A 24,378-nucleotide genomic window follows, 5' to 3' on the forward strand; every position below is an offset into this window, starting at 1 on the left:
GGGGCTGGCGAGATGGCTCAGTGGGTAAGAGCACTGACTGCTCTTCCAAAGGTCCTGAGTTCAAATCCCAGCAACCACATGGTGGCTCACAACCATCCATAATGAGATCTGGTGCATCTGAAGACAGCTACAGTGTACTTACATATAAATAAATAAATCTTTAAAAAAATATATTTTTTAAATTGTAAGGCAAAAAACTACCATGTGATGTGAGTTAATATTGGGCTACACAGAACAGACCAACAACGCAGGAAGCACTTATCTGGGAACAGTGGGGAGACAGAGGGTCAGCAGACACTGGTGTGTGACTGACTACATACCTGTCATGACTTGGCACTGGGAACACACCAGTGAAGAGAGCCCTGAATAAAATCCAAGGAGCTTTCTGCTTAGTGAGGGGTAAAATGTTAGGCTGTGTGCTGAGGGGAGGCATGAGAGGGAGGGAAGAGTTAGGAGTGCTTCAGAAGAGGGGAGAGTGGTAAAGTGGCATAAGGCAGAGGTTAATTCATGGGAAATAAAGATGGAGCCTGGGGGACATGGCTTCGTGGTAGAGCACTTGTCCTGCATTTGCAAGGCTATCCCTAGCACTGCAGAAAAGGAGGGGAAAAAAGAAAAGACTTAAAGGAGGCCGTGGCTATAGTCCTACAACCCTTTGCCTTGGGGCGAAAGGCAAGCGAGACCATCAGGGCATGTGTGGTGCTCTTCTGCTCTCTGCCCCTCCACCCCCATAGAGAAGGATCTTTTTTTTTTTAAAGATTTATTTATTATATGTAAGTACACTGTAGCTGTCTTCATACACACCAGAAGAGAGCGTTAGATCTCATGGATGGTTGTAAGCCACCATATGGTTGCTGGGATTTGAACTCAGGACCTTGGGAAGAGTAGTCAGTGCCCTTAACCACTGAGCCATCTCTCCAGCCCGAGAAGAATCTTTCTATGCAGAATCTGACCCTTCTCACTTTGTTTACTCCTTCCATCCTTTAGGAAGACCAGATTCAGCCTTTCAGCAGCACTACATGCTAGGCTGTGGGCTAGGCCCTAGGAGAGCAGAAAGAACCCTTGCTCTCAAAGGACTCGGGTACTCAATCCAGTAAAAAGTGCCATCAGGTACCATGCCCATGTGTGTGTATGCCATGGTGCCATCCTGAGGACTCACGAGGTTTCTCCTAGTCAGTGACTCCGTCCACAATCAGTTCTGGAAGGTTCTATTCTAGCTATCTTTCAGTCTATTTTATTTATTTACGTAGATACTGTCAACCAAAAAGGAGCAAAGCTGTTCACTTGAACAGCTGGTGCTCAACCTCGAGGACTGTGAACCCCGCACCTCAGAATGATGTCCTTTTAGCTCCATTTCCCCCCACTTAGGCCAAGATCCATTCATCACCCCTTTGCCCAGTATTGAAGGCTCCAGTGTAACCACACTAAGACTTGGTTCAAGATGGAGACATGAGGAAAGTGATGGTCAAATGCCACCAGCTGAGGCTGCCCAAAGGCTCATGGGGGAGGAAGTGGGTAAATGTCCTACTCAAAATGATGACAGCCTCCGGTCTTATCAGGGGAGAGCAGCTCCCTTACTCCTTCCTCTCCCCTTGGCCATGTCACAGCGTTCAAAAGCAGGATGATCAGCTGCATGGGGGAGGTAAGAGCTGTACAACTGTGGGCCATGGCAAAGTGAGCCAGGCAGTGAATTCATGGCCATACTTAACCAGACAGAAAGGGATGGTAGCTGGACTTTCACAGTGACCAAGGAAGAGAAAGAGAAAGGGGATTTCCTGGCGCGTGGCTGAGAAACAGAGACAACAGGACTTGGAGGTGAGCTTTCCTGGAGAGGAAGGGGGAGCAGTGACTTCCAGCTATCAGCATCCATCCCTGGGGTAGGCCCTCCCCGATCCTAGTCGTCGTCTAGAGGCTATTGCCCTCTGCCATGCCTGCTGCTCAGTCATGAGCTCCAGTCTGATAAGCTGAAACTTCCGGTGGGGGGAACTTCAGGGAAAGGGAAAGAGCTGGCCCATTCCTGTTTAGGACGTTTGGGAAGAAGGAAGATGGCCGGAGCCTCCTGCGCATGGCATTCCCTGTGGCTTCTGCAGTGGACACCACTGTTCTTGGGTCCTAGTGCTGTTCCTCCAGCCTGGGCCTTGAACCTGGACTCTGTGAAGTTCTCCGTCTATGCAGGCCCCAATGGCAGCCACTTTGGCTTCTCAGTGGACTTTCATAAGGACAAACATGGAAGGTGAGCGCTATGGGTGTTAAGAGAGGTCTGCACCCTCGCATTGCTCCTGTGGACTCTCTCGGTACCTAGATGAGCAAGGTCAGTTCTCCGGTCTGAGTGGAGCTCCTGTCAATGGAGGACCGGTTCCAGGGTGGGTACTGGGGAGAGATAGCAATGGGGAGATGAGCACAGAGCACAAAAGGTTAAAGCTGATGTCTTCCTTTTTCCTTTCCCCCAAGTGTCAGTGATGTGACCCGCTTTACCTCCCTCCCCTCACCCTAAACTGACTGGCAAAGCTACAAGTACCTACCTGGTACACCTTGCTTTCCTCCGTTCCACGCCTCACCTCCTTCCAAAGTATTAGATTAGAAGTATTAGAAGTATTAGATTGCTAACAGTCAGTATGGATCAGGCTTTGAGGTCAGACTCCTGGCTCATCTACATAGCTGTGTTTATCCTGAGTGACTTATTAAGATGGACACTGGAATGCCCAAGACTGGGGAATAGTAATTATTCTCAAAGACAGATGCAAGAAATTATTTCTTCTGCCCGAGAGAGCCACTTCATCAAAAATCAGGTCCCCTTCCCAAGATGGCTTGCATGTAGAGACTATTCGTGATGGGGAAGAACCCAGGGTTGCCTCAATTCTAATGATTCTAAAGGGCACTTTTCTAGCTGAGTGTGGTAACATGTGCTTGTAGACCCAGGACTTGGAAGCTGAGGCAGGAGAACTACCACCAGTTAAATAGCCAGGGCCACATAACAAGACTCCATCAGAATAAATAAATAGAATTCCTGATGGGTGTCATGATAGACACCTTTAATCAATCTCCTTTACTGGAAAGCAGAGGTAGGCAGAGCCAGCCTGCTAATCCAAATAGTGAGTTTCCGGGACAGCCAGAGCTACATAGAGAAAGCCTGTCTCAAAACAAATAGACAAAACCAACCAAACGAAACACTCCTGGCATCAGAGCTCCTGAGTGCTTCTGTTCAACTCCTTTCTTTTCTTCCAGTCTCCTGCTTCATTCCCCAAGGTCTGATCACATGGGCACGATTTAATAAGCATCCTATGTGTTTATTAACGCACACGTTTACAAAAGCATGTTGCCGGATCATACTAAATACCTCTCATACACTTATTGCATTTACTCTTCCAACAGCAATATTGGTTGTCATTATCTCCATTTTACATATGGCGGGCCTGATTTAAACAGAGATCTGCTAGGCTCCTCAACCCTGTCAGTACCGTACATTCCAGTTAGCTCTCCCCGGCCTTCCGCCTTTCAACCAGGTCTCGTTAAGGGATCTCTTTAGAAGTTTGACAGGCAAACATTTTGTCTGGTTCTTGTTGGGAGGGAGTAGGGGTGAGGGAAATCGGTGTACGAAGGAAGCATAACAGGTCTTTTCAGTAAGGATTATTAAAGCCTTCCCATCCAAACCAAACCAACTGGTTTAGTCTCAGGTTAATTTCCTAAGAGTCCACTTTCAGCTAAAATGAAGAGGTTGTCCTCAAGGGACTATCTGTGAGGAAAGGTGGTCCAGTTTTTCCTATGCCACACCTCCTTCCAGGTACTGCTGGGGCAGTGGGCACCGGGCAGGATAGAAAGGCCATATAACCTGTGCTCACCCAGCTTTCCTACACAGCGTGTCCATCGTGGTGGGCGCCCCCAGGGCCCTAAACGCAAGTCAAGAGGAGACTGGAGCCGTGTTTCTGTGCCCCTGGAAGGTCAATGGTGGCAAGTGCAACCCGTTGCTCTTCGACCTCAGTGAGTCTCAAGCATGGAGGGGAAAGAGGGTCCCCAGGTGGAAATGGATGGCCAGGCTCCAGAGCTCCACCTTTACTTGTGCCCTCCAGGGGATGAAACACGAAACCTAGGCTTCCAAATTTTCCAAACCTTCAAGACCGGGCAAGGACTTGGGGCGTCGGTCGCCAGCTGGAATGACGTCATTGTGGTGGGCACTGTGGACAGGTCAAAGGGAGCAAATCCAGGGCAGGGTCACGTTGGGGGAAGCCCGAATAAGCCCCCTTCCCTACTCTCCTGTGGGTCTGCTCTAGGCCTGTGCCCCCTGGCAGCACTGGAATGTCCTGGAAAAGCGCGATGAGGCAGAGAAGACTCCGGTAGGAGGCTGCTTCTTGGCTCAGCTCCAAAGCGGGGGCCGCGCAGAGTACTCGCCCTGTCGCGCCAACACCATGAGTTCCGTTTACGCCGAGAGTTTTCGTAAGCTCTAGTCCGCCATTCGCTCCGCCCACTGATCGCTGCCAACCCCGCCCCACCAAGGACCTCGCGCCCCGGGAGGCCCGCCCCTCCGCTACACCACGCCCCTGGGCCCCGCCTCCATGTCCTCCGGGCTCTGCATAGTTCCCCCTGCCCACGCGGGGCTCTTGGCTTAAGCGCGCGTTCGGGGGACCTCCTCTTGGCTGATCTCAGCTTGCCTCTTGTAGGCGGAGACAAGCGATACTGTGAAGCAGGCTTCAGCTTGGCGGTGACCCAGGCAAGTCACAGGCAAAAGCAAACAAGAGAGCTCAGCTTCATGGTTGAGGCAGGGGGAGGGCGAGTTTGAGGTCAGCCTGAGCTACATACAAGGCAAACCTGGGCTTCAAAGTAAGACTGCTCTTAAAAGGAGAAGGGGATGGCTTCGGTGGTCCACACCTATAATTCCAGCAATTGAAGGCCGAGAAAGGGGTGCACGAGTTCAAGGTCTACCCGGGCTAGGTAATAAGACCCTGCCATAAAAATGAGATAAAAATATATTAATATTTAGCCGGGCGTGGTGGCGCACGCCTTTAATACCAGCACTCGGGAGGCAGAGGCAGGCGGATTTCTGAGTTCGAGGACAGCCTGGTCTACAAAGTGAGTTCCAGGACAACCAGGACTACACAGAGAGACCCTGTCTCGGGGGAGAAAAAAAAAATGGAGAAGGGGTGGGTCGGGAGGATGAGGATAAATGAATATGAGAATACCATACAGGCAGAATGGTTCTGGGTTGTTCTAGAATAGGAGAGACCCTCTCACGACCAGGACTTCTTTTTCAGGCTGGGGAGCTAGTGCTTGGAGCCCCTGGAGGCTACTTTTTTTTAGGTATGTGCCCAGGAATCCAACCCACTCCCATCTCGCAGTTTGGGACTCATGTTTCTGAGCTCCCATAGCCCTCTCCCTGTGCCCTTCCTAGGTCTCCTGGCTCGCGTTCCAATTGAGAACATCATCTCGAGCTACCGCCCGGGTACCCTTTTGTGGCATGTTTCCAACCAGCGCTTCACCTACGACAACAGCAACCCAGTGTTTTTCGACGGTTACCAGGGTAACTCTGGCAGCTCCTTTCCAGGCTTCCCAAAACCCTGAGTCAGGTCCTGCCTCTATTCGGGCCTCTATGCCAATCTTAGCTAGTCATCCCCAGCACAAACGCACTCCGCCCTCTGTTCCTGCCTCTTCCCCACACATGTCCACTTCCCATCCACACTGGCTCGCCCTTCTCGCTGTGGATTCTAGTGAGATCTTGGGCACGCCTCAGTTTTCCTAGCCGCCCTAGGCAGTTTGTACTAATGACCTCGGTACTAGTGACCCTTGAGCTTTTCCTCCTTGCTTTACTCGGAAACTGCTAAACTGTGCGCTGTGTCTTCAGGATATTCGGTAGCCGTGGGCGAGTTCGATGGGGATCCGAGCACTACAGGCAAGGAATGCGGGGGGGGGGGGGGGGGGGAGAGGGGCGGAGCCCTGGGGCAGGAGCAACCTCCACACAATTTCCCCTGGGTCCTGGTGAGAGAATTGAGAAAGTGGCTACTAAGGATCTGATTTGCTGAGCCTTGCTCTCCCCAGAGTACGTATCGGGTGCCCCCACTTGGAGCTGGACCTTGGGAGCGGTGAGTAGTGGCTCTCTCACTGCTTAGCATTCCGAACTCCGTGACCCTAGTCCTCTTGTTTACAACCCCACACTTGCCAATGTCCTGGCCTTTCCTTAATGAGGGTGACTGGCCAAAGAGGGAGCATGACAGATACATTTTGGTGTGTCTCTCCATGCAGGTGGAAATTTTGAACTCCTACTACCAGCCCCTGCACCGGCTTCATGGAGAACAGGTCGGGACGGTGACCCCATGGGCATGGGGTCAGGGAATTGAACTGCTCACACCCAAACTAGCTCATGGGATTTGAGGGTGATGGTTAACAGAGGACACTGAGTGCTGAAGCACAGACTGAAGTGCTGTTCCTCTTGTAGATGGCTTCATATTTCGGGCACTCGGTGGCAGTCACTGACGTCAACGGGGACGGGTGAGAAGAGGGAATGTCCCACCCTTACCCAGTTGGGTCTTCAATGGCCAGAGGAGTTACCATCTTCTCCCAAGGGTGCCCAAGAATTGCCCTCATTCCCAGCATCTTCCTAGCTCAGCTGCACCTAACCTTACCCATCTGGTCCACAGGAGGCATGACCTACTGGTGGGGGCTCCATTGTATATGGAGAGAAGGGCAGACCGCAAGCTGGCCGAGGTGGGCCGCGTGTATTTGTTTCTGCAGCCTAAGGGCTCCCAAGCTCTGAGCGCACCCACTCTCCTGCTGACTGGCACCCAGCTCTATGGGAGATTTGGATCTGCCATTGCACCCCTGGGTGACCTCAACCGAGATGGCTATAATGGTGAGTGGGGGAGCTGCATTTGGCCATGAGAGGGCTAGCAGCCCTCACAAAAAGATGGACTTACACCATAGATGAGGTAGTACACCAGTAATCCCAGTGTGAGGGAGGCTGGGACACAGAGACACCTTGGATACCTGGAACTAGAAAAGGCTTGATTCCTGAGTGGAGCATGGGTACCGGCTTTCAAGGAATCAAGGAATCCAGTTGAGACGGTTTGTCTAGATCATGGTGAGCCCTGCATGCAGACTTTGGAAAATTGAGTCAGAAATAAGGTAGCTTTACAAATGTTTAGGGCTTGGACTATTGGTGCTGGGTGGGAAATGGAGTCAGAATGAAAGGGAAGTGGGGTGGGAGTGAGGAGCTCTGCAGTTCAGTTCTGGGCTGGGTAAGTTTGAAGGGCTTGGGAATAGCACTGAGCACTGCTACCATCAACGTTCCCCACTTCCACGGAAGAGAATCCAGGGCAAGATGAAGAATTTGAGAGAGTGGATGGGATCTGGAGGCTGTGAAATAGGAAGAGACCCAGCTCAGAATCCCAGGGAAGTAAAAGCAATTAGGGAACTCCCAGAGGCGACAGTGTTGGGAAACAGAATGTCCAGATGGGTGGGAGTGAGACCAGGAGAGCAGTGGCCCCAAACTCTACTAGAGTAGTTTGAACAGGTGGAAGGAATGGTCCTGGAGGCCCCCTCACTCCTGAAAGGTACAGTTGGGTGGGACTGGATAAATATCATGGTGTTAGCAAGAATGAGATCATTGATGGTGGTGACAAGAACCAACCGTGACTAGGTATGGTGGTGCATACCAACAATCCTGGAACTCAAGGAGTGGAGGCAGGAGGATCAGAAGTCCGGGTCATCATCCTCTGCTACATATGAGGTTGGAGACCGGTCCGGGATATGTTAAACCCTCTCTCAAAACAAACAAACAAACCCAACCAACCAGTGAAGGGCAGCTTAGGAACATAAACCAGAAGACCACAGGGGATGGGGGCAGGGGATGAATAGAGGAGAAACACTCAGGGGGCAATGCAGACAGCTCTTTCCTCAATCTGACCCAGAAAGAAAAAGCAGAGCAGAGCCATCATGGACCGGAGATGGGTACCACGGGAGGTCATCTTTAACTACAAAGGAAAATAGTATTTCGAGGAACTGGAGGGGTCAGTCTTTAGGATGCCTATGGATGCAGAGGCTCCATTAGAGGCAGGAGATGCTAATCCAAAGGTCACACGGGGAAAGCAGGAAGAAAGTGAGCAGTGGGGTCCCTTACTGGTGGAGGCGGGATGACAGCCTGGAAGAAGGGAGATCACTAGAAAGAAATTCTGTGAGGAGCTTCACAAGATGGATGAGAGGCCCCAAGGGTCCCGAGGAAGACTTAGTGCAACCCTGGGTTGAAGTAGCTCCAGATAGAGTCTGGCCAGGCTGACCCAAAACTGGCCATGAGGACAAGAAGGCTGGAGAAATAAACAGAGAACCAAACAGTTGGGAAATTCATGAAGACCAAGTGAGACAAAGACAGAGACAGGGAGGAGGCCCTGGGACTGAAGGGCACCGTTGTAGTCAGAGGCCTCTGTCGGTTGTGGTTTTGAGACAAGATCTCCCTATTTAGCTCTAGCTGGCTTGGAACTCTCTATGAAGACTGACTGACCTTGAACTCACAGAGATCCACCTGCCTCTGCATCCTGAAGACTGAGATGAAATATTTTTGTTTGAATTGTACATACAGTGATCTAGAAAATAATAAGACATGCTGTAAACAAAATTGGGAAAGCAGTTAAGATACACAGATATGGATCTAAAATAGCGTTATGCAAAGAGCTCATGCAATAATGTAATGAGGTCATGCTAAAAGACACACTTTCAGGGAAGGTCTTAAAGTTCTTGGTGTCAATGAACCTACGATGTCAATGAGCCTATGATGTGTCTCTAAGTGGTGTCAGTGAACCTATAATGTGGCTGTGAGTGGTGTCAATGAGCCTAGGATGTGGCTGTGAGTGGTGTCAATGAGCCTAGGATGTGGCTGTGAAAGTTTGCACAGTGAAGGTGAAACAGCATCTGGAGACCAGGGTTCAGTTCGTTTTTATTTCTCTCTTTCTTGGTTTTGTTTTGTGTTTTGAAACAGGGTCTCACTATGCAGCCTGAGCTGGCCTGGAACCTAATATGTACATCAGGTTGGCCTAGGACTCACGGGATCTGCCTGCCTCTGCCTCCTGAGTGCTGAGAGCAAGGGTGTGTGCCAGGATGCCAAGCCTAACGCCACCCCTCCCTTACTGGGATTGAATGTAGGACCTCATGTGTTCTAGGAAGTTCTTTATCTCAGCCAACGCTCAGTTATTTAATCTTCTGAGACTCAGTGTTTTCTTTTTTTTTTTTTTTTTTGGTTTTTCGAGACAGGGTTTCTCTGTGTAGCCCTGGCTGTCCTGGAACTCAGTCTGTAGACCAGGCTGTCCTGGAACTCAGAAATCCGCCTGCCTCTGCCTCCCGAGTGCTGGTATTAAAGGCGTGCGCCACCACGCCCGGCTCAGTGTTTTCTTCTAAGATGGAAACTATAGGACAGGGATGTAGCTGAGTTAATAGAACTTGCTTAGCATGCACAAAGCTCCAGCCCGCCATGGACCAGGAGTGACGGTGCCCATGCCAGTCCTCCCAGATGAGTGAGGTAAAGGCAGAGAGCCAGAAGTTCAATGTCATAACAAATGACCCAGCTGCATAGAGAGTTAGAGGTCAGCGTGTGACATATGCTAACCTGTGTCAGGGGCATGGTGGCACACACCTTTAATCCTAGCACTAAGGAGGAGAAGTGGGGGGGGGGTGGATATCTTGAAATTTTGAGGCCAGCCTGGTCTACATAGCAAATTCCAGAACAGCCAGGGATACATAGAGAGACCTTTTCTCAGAAAAACAAAACCGAAAACCCTGTTTCAAATTAACAATAAAAACAGGAAAAAGGATAACAACACCCAATTATTAGGAATAAATGGAATCTTTTGTTTGTTTGTTTGTTGAGACAAGGTGTGTGTGTGTGTGTGTGTTTTCGTGTGTGTGTGTGTGTGTGTGTGTGTGTAGCCTCAACTGTTCTGGAACTCACTCTGGACCAGGCTGGCCTTGAACTCATAGAGACCCACCTGCTAATGCCTCCAGATTGCTAACACCAAAGGTGTGCACCACCACGGGGTGGAGTCGAGGGAATCTTACCGTGCATTTCCCTTGATAGACAGTGAAGACTGTTGGAACTTTTGTAACAATCTGTTAATACTTGACCGACTTCTCTCCTGCCTCCTTGATACAGACTTTGCACCCTTCTCTTGGTCTCCCGGGACCTAGAGAACAGGGCTAGAGAAGCAGCTCTGGAAAGATTGACAGACTCCCCCGGGGAGACTCAACTACAAACCACCACACTCTTTCTCTCTCCTTCCAGATGTTGCTGTGGCTGCCCCCTATGGGGGTCCCAGTGGTCAGGGCCAAGTGCTGATATTCCTGGGTCAGAGTGAAGGGCTGAGTCCACGCCCCTCCCAGGTTCTGGACAGCCCCTTCCCCACAGGCTCTGGCTTTGGCTTCTCCCTTCGTGGTGCTGTAGACATCGATGACAATGGATACCCAGGTGGCTATGGGTTGCAGCCAGCCAGTCAAGGCTAGCCTTTGAGTACTTGCTGGGAAGGTGGTAAAACGCACAGCTGGGGGCTCATGTCTGAATGTCTAACCTGGGGCCAGCTGTGGGTTCTAACTTGGGGATATGGCTGGGATGCTTGGGTTTGGCTTCAGGACAACTTGAACTGGGGGTTGATGGTATGGAGAATATTTTGGAAGATAAGGACTCACTCTCTGCCCTACACTAATGACCACTCTTGACCCTTCTCCCTATGCCTATAGACCTGATTGTGGGAGCATATGGGGCTAGCAAGGTGGCTGTGTACAGGTGAGCAATGACTGGGGGAGGGGCCACGTGTTCAGAGGAGGCTGAGTCAGGACAGGGCGGCGAGCCTCTTCCAATCCCATCAGAGCTCAGCCTGTGGTGATGGCCACTGTCCAGCTGATGGTTCAAGACTCCCTGAATCCGACACTGAAGAACTGTGTCCTGGATCAGACCAAGACACCAGTCAGCTGGTGAGGAGGTGGAGGTCACAGACTTGGCCGGGGTTTGGGACCTTAGGAGGCCCTAACCCACAAACCTGCCCTCATCGTTGCAGCTTCAACATCCAGATGTGTGTGGGAGCCACAGGACACAACATTCCTCAGAAGCTGCGTGAGTGCCATGGAGTGAGGGGTTGGAGGAAGGGAGGTCTGAGTATCCCCACTACAATGAGACCTGGATCCTTCCTGCTTGCCCTGCAGATCTAAAGGCAGAGCTGCAGCTGGACTTACAGAAGCCCCGTCAGGGCCGCCGGGTGCTCCTGTTGGCTTCCCAACAGGCGAGCCTCACCCTGAGCCTGGACCTGGGTGGAAGAGACAAACCTATCTGCCACACCACGGGGGCCTTCCTTCGGGTATGCTCAGGCTAGGATGGGAGGGGCTGGCTGTGCAGGCTTCTCCTGGAGTCAGCCCCGGGACCCCAGCACAGAGACAGAAAGCCAGACTCTTGCCGTGCGCTAGGATGAGGCCGACTTCCGGGACAAGCTGAGCCCAATTGTGCTAAGCCTCAACGTGTCGCTGCCCCCAGAGGAGACTGGAGGAGCCCCTGCCGTGGTATTGCATGGAGAAACTCATGTCCAGGAGCAGGTAGGAACGGTGGGACGAGCAAGAGCCCCAAGAGGGAGGACTTAAAATCATGCACCCCAAGCCCTGGAGTCATCCCAAATCCTGATGGGATTCCCCACATCTCAGTGTCCCCCAAACTTTGTTGTAACTCATAAACCAACTATCACCAGAACTTTGGCACCCTCCCAAACGCTCGCATACATTCCAGCCCTTACCCTCTGAAGTCTGAAGAGCCCCCCTGGAGCTATGGTCCTTCTTTGAGCTCCGAGGTGACCCCTAAACCTCAGAAGCCCTCAGCTTATCCACACACATCCCATTGTGTCCCCTAGACACGGATCATCCTGGATTGTGGGGAAGACGACCTGTGCGTGCCACAGCTCCGACTCACAGCTACTGCGTGAGTCTTCCACTCTACCCACCCTGTACCTCCATGTCCCGGGAGACCCAGTCCTTACCTGAGCCTTCTCTTTCATCTCCCTGGCCTAGTCCTAAACCAAGCACTCCCCATACAGGGGGGACTCCCCACTCCTAATTGGTGCTGACAATGTGTTGGAGCTGAAGATTGAAGCAGCCAATGATGGTGAGGGAGCCTATGAGGCGGAGCTGGCCGTGCACCTGCCTCCAGGTGCCCACTACATGCGGGCTCTCAGCAACATTGAGGTGAGGTACCACCATGGGGCATAGCCAGCAGGCAGCAAGTGTGAGAGCCTTGACTCCGGCCTCCCACCCAAAGACCCACTGCTCTAATGCTTTGGCTAGAAAGATGTATGAAGTTCTCAGCTTTTAGAGACAGCATAGATAAGCACATATGAGGACCGCTGGCTAATGGCTCAAATGTCTAGAACCCTGATTGTTTCAAAATCACCGAAAGGCTCAGGAAGCAAGTGTTAATTAGAATCACTTTAGCATCTGCTGGGAACTGCCGTGACATCTCAGCTGTTAACATTCTTTTCACCCAAGTAGAGAACCTGGCTTTGTCTTCCCAGAACCTGCGTGGAAAGCCAGGCATGGCAGTGTGAGCCTGGAACTCTAGAACTGGGATTTGGTGATCCCTCAAGCTCACTGGCCAGGCAGGCTAGCCACACCTATGAAACCCTGTCTCGATTAAGATACCGGGTATCAACCTCTGGTTTCCACAGTCACACACACACACCACACTTACAACCTGCAGGCTTCCTCTTTCCCTCGAATATTAGTGGGCACTTATAGGAAAAACATTTAAATTAAGTCAAATTCAGACTTCCTGCATGCGGGTATGTGCATATGTATACAGCCATGAAAGGGTATATGTAATGTGTATGTACAAGCCTGTGGAAGCCAGAGATCAGTCATATGTAGTTCTTTTTTTTTTTTTCTAAAGATTTATTTTATGTATATGAGTACACTGTAGCTGTCTTCAGACACACCAAAAGAGGGCAGTGGATCCCATTAGAGATGGTTGTGAGCCACCATGTGGTTGCTGGGAATTGAACTCAGGACCTCTAGAAGAGCAGTCAGTGCTTTTAACCGCTGAGCCTTCTCTCTAGCCCTCTGCCCCCCTTTTTAAGATACGGTTTCTCACTGGGTGTGGTGGCGCACGCCTTTAATCCCAGCACTTGGGAGGCAGAGGCAGGTGGATTTCTGAGTTCGAGGCCAGCCTGGTCTACAGAGTGAGTTCCAGGACAGCCAGGGCCACACAGAGAAACCCTGTCTCGAAAAACAAAACAAAACAAAACAAGATATGGTTTCTCTGTGTCGTTCTGGCTGTCCTGGAGCTCACACTGTAGACCAGGCTGGCCTCGAACTCAGAAATCCACCTGCCTCTGCCTCCCGAGTGCTGGAATTAACAGTGTGTGCCACCACATCTGGCTTTATTTAGTTGATATAATTTATAACAACTAGGTCACTCTGGGTAATTTTTTTTTTATTTCCAAAACTGAAAATCCTTTAAAAAATAGTAGAAATGATACATCAGTGGAGCAGGACAGCAGTAGAAAGTGGCAGTCGCTTGAACTCCAGGACCCTCCCCCACAACTGTGCGGCAAGCCTTCTGCAGACACATAGGGCACCCCACGCCCACACTGATCTGCCCCACCTGTCTGTGCATCTCCAGGGCTTTGAGAGGCTCGTCTGCACTCAGAAGAAAGAGAATGAGTCCAGGGTGGCCCTCTGTGAGCTGGGCAACCCCATGAAAAAGGACACCCGGGTAAGGGCTCCGTGATGTAATTCTAGCTACATCCCAGGGTACAGAAGCTCCTGGGGGTCCGAGGGTGGCGGATAATAATGGTGGCTTTGGAGCAGGACTGGATCCAGAGTGGACACTGGGGTGGTGACGTTGGACTTTCCCTCTTCCAGATAGGAATCACAATGCTGGTGAGCGTGGAGAACCTGGAAGAAGCTGGCGAGTCCGTGTCCTTCCAGCTGCAGGTCAGGAGGTACTGAGCTGGGCAGCATGGCTGACTGCCATCCTTCCTCCATCCGCCCCTCATGCAGAAACCCTCCCACACCGGAAGGAAGGCCTGCCCAAGAGCCCCATCCCCTTTCTTCCGCGGTGACTTGTTTCTGAGTCTTAGAGTCCTAGACGACATCTTTTCTCGGGTCTAACCAGTGCGGGATGGCTCTTTGGGGGTGGGATTGACTCTCCCTGAGCCATCTAAAATTCTGCTGTCCCTCTTCTTCTCACCTTCTCCCCTCCAGCAAGAACAGCCAGAATCCAAACAGTAAGGTCGTGATGTTGCCTGTGGCAGTCCAAGCTGAAGCCACAGTGGAGCTTCGAGGGTGAGAGACCAGGCATGGGACAGGGAAAATGGCAGAGGGGCCTCTGGTTCAGAGAAGGAGGTGGGCATGTAGCCCGGTACATCACATGATTAGCATGTGGAAGGGTCCCATCCCCAGGATCTCATAAAAGGGTAAAGTTTGAGGGGTCCTGGAGGACCCACCAGAGGTCTGTCAGGGAGTCAGATGCTCTCTGGGGGCTTGGACACTTGCAGGAATTCCTTCCCTGCCTCCCTGGTGGTGGCAGCAGAAGAAGGTGACAGGGAACAGGACGACTTGGACAGCTGGATCTCCAGGGTGGAGCACACCTATGAGGTAGGGAGGAGTGTGCGGACATATGAAGGTCCTGGGAGCTACAGCCTGGCAGCTGAGCCACCCCGCTATCTCCACCCTTAGCTCCACAACATTGGCCCTGGCACTGTGAACGGCCTCAGACTCCTCATCCACATTCCTGGCCAGTCCCAGCCCTCGGACCTACTCTACATCCTGGATGTGCAGCCGCAGGGAGGTCTCCTTTGCTCCACACAGCCATCTCCCAAGGTAAGGTTCTGAGAGAGAGAAGGAGCTGTGAGAGACCCCAGACCCACAGCCAGAGCAGGGTGTGGGTGCAGACCCTGGAAGCGAATTGATTGTGTCCTTGTTCCCCCCAGGTGGACTGGAAACTACCCACGCCCAGCCCTTCTTCCATTCGTCCTGTCTATCACCAGCGTGAGCGCAGACAGGCATTCCTGCAGGGGCCCAAGCCAGGGCAGCAGGACCCAGTACTGGTGGTGAGAAGGCTCAGCGGCTCAAGCTGGGGCCCTTAGAGGACAGAGGAGGTGGGAGGCAGGGACAGTGAGTGGGGCTGGTGAGATGCTGGGCTGGCTGGGGCAGAGGGGACACGTGGGTTCTCTGTGTGTGTCTCTGTCTGTCTCTCTGTCTCTCTCTGTCTCCCCCAACCCCTCTCTATCCTTTTGTTTTCCTTTGGAGAAATACCAAAGCGAGCCAGTGATAGTGCACACCTTTAATCCCAGCAATCGGGAGGCAGAGGCAATTAGATCACTGAGTTCGAGGCCAGCCTGGTCTACAGAGCGAGTTCCAGGACAGCCAGGGCTACACAGAGAAACCCTATTTTGAAAACGGGGGAGGGGGGAGAGCAGCCAAACCAATGTCACAAAAACATCAAGTACCGCAGGCTATGGATGACCTCTGCCTCTGGGCCTCATTCCTTTATCCCTGAGCTGTTGGGCAAACGGAATAAAGAGGAAACCATCCGAATGAAGCTCAGCCAGAGACCAGTGCTTCCTGACCCTCTGGCTCTCCGCGTTGGGTCCTTGAATGATGGGGGGATGATTGGCAGGAGAGCCTGTGAACTTACCACACATCCATCACCCTCAGAGCTGCGACGGCTCAGCGTCCTGTACGGTGGTGGAATGTGAGCTGCAGGAGATGGTGCGCGGGCAGCGGGCCATGGTCACCGTGCAGGCCATGCTGGGGCTGTCCAGCCTCCGCCAGGTGGGGCTAGACGCGGGTGGGCGGGGCGGGGCCTGAGGGGGCGGGGCAGGAGCTTGCTTTGGGTTTGAGCGGGTTCACACAAGGCCTGGGGAAGATTTGCCTTGGGGCGGGGATAGGGTAAAAGCCAGGCGGGACTCAACAGCAGGGAGCCCCGGGCTTGGATTGCGGCCATCTCCAGGCCTTGTTTAGCTGTGGTAAGCACCTGTCACCCCCGCCCCATACAGAGGCCGCAGGAGCAGTTTGTGCTACAGTCGCACGCCTGGTTCAACGTCTCCTCCCTACCTTACTCGGTGCCGGTGGTCAGCTTGCCCAGTGGGCAAGCTCGGGTAAGAGACCCTGGTTCTCCTGCTGTCAGCGCCCAGCCAGCGCGGGACGGGGCCTCGCCAGGGCTGAAGGACGAGGTCTGAGGAAGAGGGGCGGGGACTCTGTGGGACTGAGGTCTGGTTACTAGGAGACTGCTTGGCTGAGCATCCTTCTCCGCGGTCACAGCCCCCCTGAAGTGACATCTAGTTTGCCCTCAGGTGCAGACACAGCTGCTTCGGGCCTTGGAGGAGAGGGCCATTCCTGTCTGGTGGGTGCTGGTGGGCGTGCTGGGCGGTCTGCTGATGTTGACCCTGCTAGTTTTGGCCATGTGGAAGGTGAGGCTGAAAGGGAGACACAGACTTCCCCAGACTTCTCAGGTGGTCATGGACTAGCAGACGGGGTACAGGACCTGTCTCATCTCCATATCCGCTATTAGACTGCCACTTGTCTGAGGACTTGTGCTGGCCATGTACCATCCCTCCCATCCCTCCAAGCAGGACGTCTGAAATCCTCAGGCCTTCAGATCCCTTCCCCTGCTGTAGGGAAGTCGAAGGAAACTGAGACCTGCCCTCAGAGTTTCCTGACTGCTATGGGCAGGGCTCACCTCCCATCTTAGGTTTCTGTTGCAGTGATAAAACACCACGACTAAAAGAAATTTGGGGAGGAGAAGATTTATTTAATTTTACACTTCACAGTAAGCAAGATAAACCAGGGCAGGATCTTCAGGCAGGAACTGAAGTAGAGACCTGGAAGGGCAGCTGCTTAGGGGCTTTGCTTTCTTGCTTGCTGTCTTATACAACCCAGGCCCAACTGCCCAGCCAGGGCAGCACCCACAGTGGGCTGGGCCCCTACATCAATTAGCAATTAAGAAAATGTCTCCCCGGGCAGTGGTGGCGCATGCCTTTAATCCCAGCACTTGGGAGACAGAGGCAGGCGGATTTCTGGGTTAGAGGCCAGCCTGGTCTACAAAGTGAGTTCCAGGACAGCCAGGGCAATACAGAGAAACCCTGTCTCGAAAAAACAAACAAAAAGAAAGAAAGAAAGAAAGAAAGAAAGAAAGAAAGAAAGAAAGAAAAGAAAAGAAGAAAAGAAAAGAAAAGAAAAGAAAAGAAAAGAAAAGAAAAGAAAAGAAAAGAAAAGAAAAGAAAATGTCTCATGGGGCTGTAAGGTAGGGCTAAGAGCACTGGCCGCTCTTCCAGCGGACCAGCATTCTGGTCCAGCACCCACATAGTGGCTGACAGCCCTATGTAACTCCAGTTCCTGGGGATCTGACAGCTGACAGCCTCTTCGGGTTTCTTTAGCACCAAGCATGCATGCAGTGCACAGATACACATGCAGGCAAAATGAAAATGCCCATATACATAAAATAAAATTTAAATTATATTGTTTTAATAGAAAGAGAATGCCTCAAAGATACATGACCACAGGCTGATCTATGGGTAATTCTGTTTGTTTTTCTGAGTCAGGGTTTCTCTGTGTAGTCCCAGCTGCCCTGGAACTTTCTCTGTAGACTAGGCTAGCCTGGAACTCAGAGATCCCCCTGTTTCTATCTCCCAACTGCTGGGATAAAAGGTGTGCACCACCATCATACCTGACTGACCTGAGTACTTCTTCAGTTAAGGGTCCCTCTTCTCAGGTGACTTTAGGTTTGTGTCAAACAACTGAAGCTGGCTAGGACAGGATTCAGAACTATCCCTCCCCTTAGCAAGATGGGAAGCTGAACGATCTAGACCAGTGGCTCTCAACCTTCCTAACGCTGCAACCCTTTAACATAGTTCCCTGTGTTGTTGTGACCCAAACCATAACATTATTTGTGTTGCTACTCCATATCTGTAATTCGACACGGTTATGAACTGCAATGTAAATACCCGCTGTTTTCCAATGGACTTATATGAAAGGGGTCATTCAACTCCCAAAAAGAGTCTGGACTCACAGGTTAAGAACCTCCAATCTAGATCCTGCCCCTGGTTCCTAAGAGGGTCACTTGCTTCTTTGTGCTGGGGAACACAGGGATGAGTTATGTAGAGAGGGGAAAAAAGTTAAAGCCAAGCATGGTAACAGAAATGTAATCCTAAATGTCTGGGAGTGCAGGCTGCACAGCGAGTTCTAGGGCAGCCTGGGGGGCATGGGATCCTGTCTCAAAAAAAACAAAACAAAACAGAGGCTGCTGCTGGCTCAGGATAAAGGTACCTGTCAGCAAGTCTAATGGCTTGAGTTCTAACCCTGGGATGCACATAGTAGAAGAGAACCGTTTGTTTGTTTGTTTGTTTGTTTGTTTGTTTGAGACAGGGTTTCTCTATGTATCTCTGGCTGACCTAGAACTCACTCTGTAGACAAAGCTAGTGTCAAACTCAGAGATCTGCCTGCCTCTGCCTCCTGAGTGCTGGAACTAAAGGCATGCACCACCACTGCCCAGCTGAGAGAACCAATACTTAAAAACTGTCCTCTGACCTTCAGACATGCACACGAATAAATAAATATAATGTATTTTTTTCCTTTAATCTACGAAGGGGGCATCTCCCAATTTTAAAACCCCCCACTTCTCCGGTGCTGGGGATACAGCTCCATCGCATGGGTTTTGAGGCAGCCGGTGGGGCGCGTAGCCTGTCCCTGTGCCCTGACCCCAGTTCCTGTGCCCTTCCCCCTCCAGGCTGGCTTCTTCAAGCGGAATCGACCGCCTCTGGAGGAAGATGAAGAGGAAGAGTGACAGCAGAGGGGGTGGGGTTCCTGGTGGGAAAGTTGGGTACCTGCTTCCTGTTTCCAGCCAGTTGCCTCTGCTCAGAACTCCGTGGGGTCTTCCCTTTCCAGCAGACCGGGTGTATCCCTTTTCCTATTGCCTAATAAAGAGCTTGACTGTGATATCCGCCATGCTGCCTTGGGGTCTGAGAATAAGTGGGAGCTAGAGGGATGTCTGTGGGGTCTAAGGAAGTAGCTTGAGTAGTCAGTACTGACAGGGCAGCAAATGACCACTGGAGCAGAGAGCAGCAGGGATGAGGGAGCAAGGGATGAATTAGAAGGGCCTCCCACAAGACTCAGTGGATAGTAAGTTGGGGGTTAGGAGCACTAGAGAAGTAGTGTTGGGTCCCTGGTAGGCAGCTTTGTATCTGTTTTGTTTTGAGACAGAATCTCACTACGTAGCCCTAGCTGGCCAAGAGCTCACTGTGTAGAACAGGCTGGGTTTTAACTCAGAAAGGGTTAGAAGCCAGCCATCTACTTCAGCTTCCCAGGTATTGGAATTAAAGACCTGAGCCATCATGCCTGGCTCTCTGGTACGCAGTGTTTGGGTTTTTTGTTTGTTTGTTTGTTTTGTTTTGTTTTGTTGAGACAGGGTTTCTCTGTGTAGCCCTGGCTGTCCTGGAACTCACTCTGTAGACCAGACTGGCCTTGAACTCAGAAATCCACCTCCCTCTGCCTCCCAAGTGCTGGGATTAAAGGCATGCGCCACCAGTGCCCAGCTCTGGTGCGCAGCTTTAAGCTATGTGTTTTGCATACTTTTGGAGAGACAAACCTCAAAATAGTCCAAGACTTGGGAAAATATCCTTCACCTCTTCTGTCTGTTTCCCACAACAAAGACCTTTAAAGTGCTATTCTGAAGGAAGAGAGGCAGAAGAAACCGGCTAAGCTAAGCTTGAAGAAGACAGTGTCACACCAGGGAGGGGACAGCAGATGTTGTCCCGTGCAGCCCCTTAATGCTGAGGAGACAGATCTTCCACTTAAAAAGCAGATGAGGTATAGAAGGCAGACTTCCAGCTGTGGGGATCAAGGTCAGGTGGCTGGGTAGAGGTCAGGCTCTTCTCTGGAGTCCCGTGGAGTTTGATGGTTCCCATGTGTCAGAAATGGTTTTTGAGCACCTAACATGTGCTTAGACTATTCCAAAGCTGGGCTGAGCAGTGAATAAAGCCAGTCTCTATCCCATGGGATCTCTGTTCAAGAAGATGAATGAAGTAAACCAAGAAATAAAGGTGTAGTCAGTGCTGGCCAGGGCTGTGAATGGAAAGGGGTGGGAAGAGTCTGTAATCCCAGCTATTCTAGAGGAAGAGGTAGGAGAATCACAAGTTCACAGCCTGCCTGGACTACAGGGTGAGTTCAGGGCCAGCCTGGGCTACAGAGTGAGTCCAAGGTCAGTTTAGGCTACAGAATGAGTTCAAGGCTAGCCTGGGCAGCTTATTCTGAGAATCTGAGATTCTGACATGATGTCTCAAAAAGTAATTTTTTTAATATATGTGATAGATAGATAGATAGATAGATAGATAGATAGATAGATAGATAGAGATAGATACATAGAGCTCTGTTAGGTCTGTTAGGGTATTTACCCAACACACAGGAAACTCGGGTCAGGTTCAGTAAACCAGGAGTGGTAGCACAAACATGTTTAACCAGAATTCATGCAGTAGAGAGAATAGGATCAGAAGAGTTGGAGGCTAAGGAGTTGCAGAGACAAAGTTTGGAGCTGAGACGGAAGGAAGGACCACGCAGAGACTGCCCCATTCAGGGATCCATACCATAATCAACCACCAACACAGACACTATTGCATATGCCAGCAAGATTTTACCCACAGGACCCTGATATAGCTGACTCTAGTGAGGCTATGCCAGTGCCTGGCAAATACAGAAGTGGAGGCTCACAGTCAGCTATTGGATGGAACACATGGCCCCCAATGGAGGAGCTAGAGAAAGTACCCAAGGAGCTGAAGGGGTCTGCAACCCTATAGGTGGAACAACAATATGAACTAACCAGTATCCCCTGAGCTCATGTATGTAGCAGAAGATGGCCTAATCAGCCATCATTGGAAGGAGAGGCCCTTGGTCTTGCAAAGATTATATGCCTCAATACAGGGGAATACCAGGGCCAGGAAGTGGGAGTGGGTGGGTTGGAGAGCAGGGGGGTGAGGTGGTATAAGGGACTTTTGGGATAGCATTTGAATTGTAAATGAAGAAAATATCTAATAAAAAATTGTTTAAAAAAAAAGAGTTGGAGGCTAGCCTGGGCTACATTAGATTCTGTCTCAAAAAGGATACTTTGAGTGTACGTCTGTCACTGACTGCTATCGTGTGTCAACCTGACACAAGCTAGAGTCCTCAGACAGGAAGGAGCCTTGGCTGAGAAAATGCGTCCATGAGATCCAGCTGTAGGACATTTTCTCAGTTCTAGCACACTAGTGATCAAGGGGGGAGGGCCCAGCCCATTGTGGTCCTGGGTTGTATAAGAAAACATACTGACAAGCCAGGGAAAGCAAGCCAGTAAGCAGCCTCCCTTCATGGCCTCTGCATCAGGTCCTGCCTCCAGATTCCAGTCCTGCTTGAGTTCCTGTCCTGCCTTCCTCTACTGATGAGCTATGATCTGGAAGTGTAAGCCAAATAAACCCTTTCCTCCCCAACTTGCTTTTTGGTCATGGTGTTTTTCGTCAAGTCACTAGAAACCCTGAGGCAATGTCTTTCCTCAGCATACCACCCTACTCCCATTCCTCCTTAATAACGGTCCTATTCCTATCACAGTTTTGGAAAGTAAGGACAAAGAAAGCTGAGACAACTTTCAGTAGGGAGCAGTTGTTTACTATGTCCAAGACCCTGAGTTCAATCTTCAGTACTGAGGGTGGGGAGAAAGACAGAGAAGGGGATGTGGAGAGGAAAGGGGAGGGGAGGGAAGGGGAGGGGAGGGAAGGGGATAGGAGAGAACAGGAGAGAAGGGGGGGAAGGAGGAGAGAAGAGAGGAGAGGAGGGAGGCTGGAGAGATGGCTCAATGGTTAAGAGCACCGACTGCTCTTCCAGAGGTCCCTAGTTCAATTCCCAGCAACCACATGGTGGCTCACAACCATCTGTAATGGGAGCTGACACCCTCTTCTGAAGACAGCTATAATTGTACTCATAATACATAAAATAAATAAATAAATCTTAGAAAAAAAAAGAAGGAGAAGAAGAAAAGAGGAGAAGTGAGGTGGAAGGAGGCATGGGAGGAGGGGAGTGGCGAGGAGACACCAGTGGGTGCTGGTGGAGGCGCCACTTCCCGAAGTCTTCAAAGGGAAGCCAGGTAGTCAAGGACAGGGCTCTGGCGGTTGATCTGAGGAATGAAAGAGCCGTTCGCTGCATGGAGCAAAGTGTTCAGAAAAAAAAAATGTCTGCCAGTAACAAGGGGGCAAGTTCTGGCAAAGAGGGAGTTGCTGAGGCTGGAGCTGGGTGGGGAGGGCCCTGGGGTACTTGTTCGTTAGGGAGGCAGGGGTGGTGGCTGAGCAGACACGCCTTGAACACTGAATTCAATGCTACGCGTCCAGGGACAGGAGAGGTGCATAGATTCACCTCACCAGAGCCCGTACTTGATTGTACCCAGAGGGGTAAAATGGTAAATCCTGATAACAATGATTTGACATCCATGCATGGCAAGTTCCAGAACAGGTTTCTAGCTGGGTGACTGAATATCTAAGTAAAGATTAAGCCATGATCCTTGAATACCAGCCAAATTTCCTCTCGAGTCAGTCAGTCATTGCAACTGAATGGCCCAGACCACCTATCTTGATCCCAGCAAAGCATTTTAGCCTTGGGCCTCACAGACGAGAGATTTATGAGTGGGATTGTAGTGGCTGGGATTTTAGATCTGAATGATCCTGATAAAACTGGGGTGCAGTGGGGGGGTCTCTCTGGGATGTCTCAGCTCCATGTCAACTCTGGGTTGCCTAGAGACATCAGGAGATCCTTGAACGGAGGCAGCAGTAGCCTCTCTGCCCCACAGATAGCTCCTGGCTGTGGCGGGCACAGGGATGATACAGTGGGCAAGCAAGGCAGATTCCAGGGAGCCCTGACAGATTGTGAAGTCGGCTTGAGACCAACACGATGAAATTCACCAAGGAAGAGCGCTAAAGCAAAAAAAAAAAAAAAAAAAAAAAGTTACATAAGCACAGAACTGGGAAATATGGTTACACGGAAATCTCTATTAAAAAGGAAGAGATGCGTGCAATCCCCTCTACCCTTGGCTGGCTACTCCAGGGTCTGAGGTGGGGGGCGGGGGCGGTGAGCTCAAGGACAGCTAAGGCTGCTTAGTGAGCCGCTGCCAAGAAGGAGGAGGAAGAGGAAACAGATGGAAATGAGGGGAGGAGAAAGAAAGAAGGAAAAGAGGGAAAGAGGAAAGGAAGGGATGAAGGGAAAGACCTGGTGACTTTGCCCCCTTAAGTAGAGAGACTTAGTCAGAGGGAAGCCTGCTGTGTCCCCCTGGGGAAGCCATCCTTGTCATAGGTCTCCTCCTGGGTAGCAGGCTGTGCTGAACAGGTGACTGGGCAGAGAGAACCACGCAAAACAGAAGCTAAGGGATAGTGACAGGCAGAAACGATAAGGAGAGAAAGATTGTTTGGGAGCGTGTCTTCAAACATGGGGTTCAGCGAAGGAAGACCCAGTTTGTCAATCAGGATGCTGGAACCAATGGGATTCTTTTGTGGGGGGAGGCGTCTGCTTCCACCTCTCCAAAACCTCTCTAGCCAGATGTCTCCTCCAGAAGAAGGAGGTCTTATTACTCCAAGGGAGGCAAGCCCCTCCCCGGCCAACAACAGCACCACTGACTGCACCGGCGCACCTGTCAGACTTGTGTCAGAGGACCCGGAACTGGCTATGTAGAGCAAGGTGGCCTTGAACTCACAGAGCTCTTCCTGTTGGGATAAAAGGTGTCTGGCATTCCTCCACCACCACCCCGAACCACCCCTCACACACACCCTGGTATCTCAACCACGCTACTAGGTAGAGATTTTTATGATTGTCACTTTAAAGGATAAGTGAGGCTGAATATAGCGGCTTGCATTTGAAATCCCAACACTCTGGAAGCGGAGGCAGGAAAAGGGCCATGAGTTCGAGGCCATTCTGAACTTCAGACCATCCTCTTTAAAGCAAGAGAGAGGCTAAGAAGGCTGTAAGGAACTTTTCTTGCCTGTTTCTGAATGGAAGTCATGGGGGGGCGGGGGAGGAGGCTGACATGACCACAGGTCAGCTTCCCAATGCTGGATGGAGACCGCAGCCTCCTCAACACTACGGAGCTCTCGGCGTGGGAGAAGGAAATTCTCACTTTCCAACTACAGCCCTTAGAAGTAGGCAATAGCCATTCTCCTACCCCTCAATTTTACACCACATCTCAAGAGCTCTCCAACCCCAACCCGGGTAATTGCCCCTAATCGCTGCACTCCATTGCTGTCTGGAGTCTTGGGTTACCGGGTGGGGGCTGCCGAGTGGGCTGCAGGCAGAGCCGGGCCTCGAGGGGGCGGTGCCCGCTGGCCCGCCGTGCCGGGTGCCGACTGCAGGGGGCGCTGGCGGCCGCTCCGGGCGGAG

The 24,378-nt window shown here is 51.3% G+C and overlaps 1 protein-coding gene and 1 pseudogene across 1 annotated transcript; both read left to right on the plus strand.

Annotated features, from left to right (window-relative positions):
* Window positions 1-1,821: 1,821 nt before the first annotated feature.
* Itga2b (integrin subunit alpha 2b) lies at window positions 1,822-18,936 on the plus strand. Its single transcript, XM_021176341.3, has 30 exons — window positions 1,822-2,230; window positions 3,854-3,975; window positions 4,065-4,162; window positions 4,266-4,428; window positions 4,653-4,702; window positions 5,244-5,289; window positions 5,381-5,509; window positions 5,831-5,878; window positions 6,025-6,068; window positions 6,229-6,282; window positions 6,422-6,474; window positions 6,624-6,835; window positions 10,250-10,432; window positions 10,702-10,747; window positions 10,831-10,935; window positions 11,019-11,074; window positions 11,164-11,315; window positions 11,422-11,547; window positions 11,856-11,923; window positions 12,039-12,186; window positions 13,619-13,711; window positions 13,861-13,940; window positions 14,203-14,283; window positions 14,496-14,595; window positions 14,677-14,820; window positions 14,931-15,050; window positions 15,658-15,774; window positions 15,999-16,100; window positions 16,296-16,412; window positions 18,728-18,936. Exons 1-30 carry the CDS (start codon window positions 2,043-2,045, stop codon window positions 18,782-18,784), a joined length of 3,102 nt encoding a protein of 1,033 aa, XP_021032000.1. The 5' UTR covers window positions 1,822-2,042; the 3' UTR covers window positions 18,785-18,936.
* LOC147001392 (signal recognition particle RNA) lies at window positions 13,086-13,331 on the plus strand (annotated as a pseudogene).
* Window positions 18,937-24,378: the final 5,442 nt, after the last annotated feature.

The sequence above is a fragment of the Mus caroli genome, unplaced genomic scaffold (genome assembly GCF_978045245.1).
Source record: "Mus caroli unplaced genomic scaffold, Mus_caroli_1 scaffold_13, whole genome shotgun sequence".
Classification (NCBI taxonomy): Eukaryota; Metazoa; Chordata; class Mammalia; order Rodentia; family Muridae; genus Mus; species Mus caroli.

Coding starts and splice junctions, on each gene's coding strand:
- Itga2b (XM_021176341.3), top strand. CDS start 2,043: ATGGCCGGAGCCTCCTGCGCATGGCATTCCCTGTGGCTTCTGCAGTGG. Junction 10,936..11,018: donor ACCAAGACACCAGTCAGCTG/GTGAGGAGGTGG, acceptor TCATCGTTGCAG/CTTCAACATCCAGATGTGTG. Junction 12,187..13,618: donor GGGCTCTCAGCAACATTGAG/GTGAGGTACCAC, acceptor GTGCATCTCCAG/GGCTTTGAGAGGCTCGTCTG.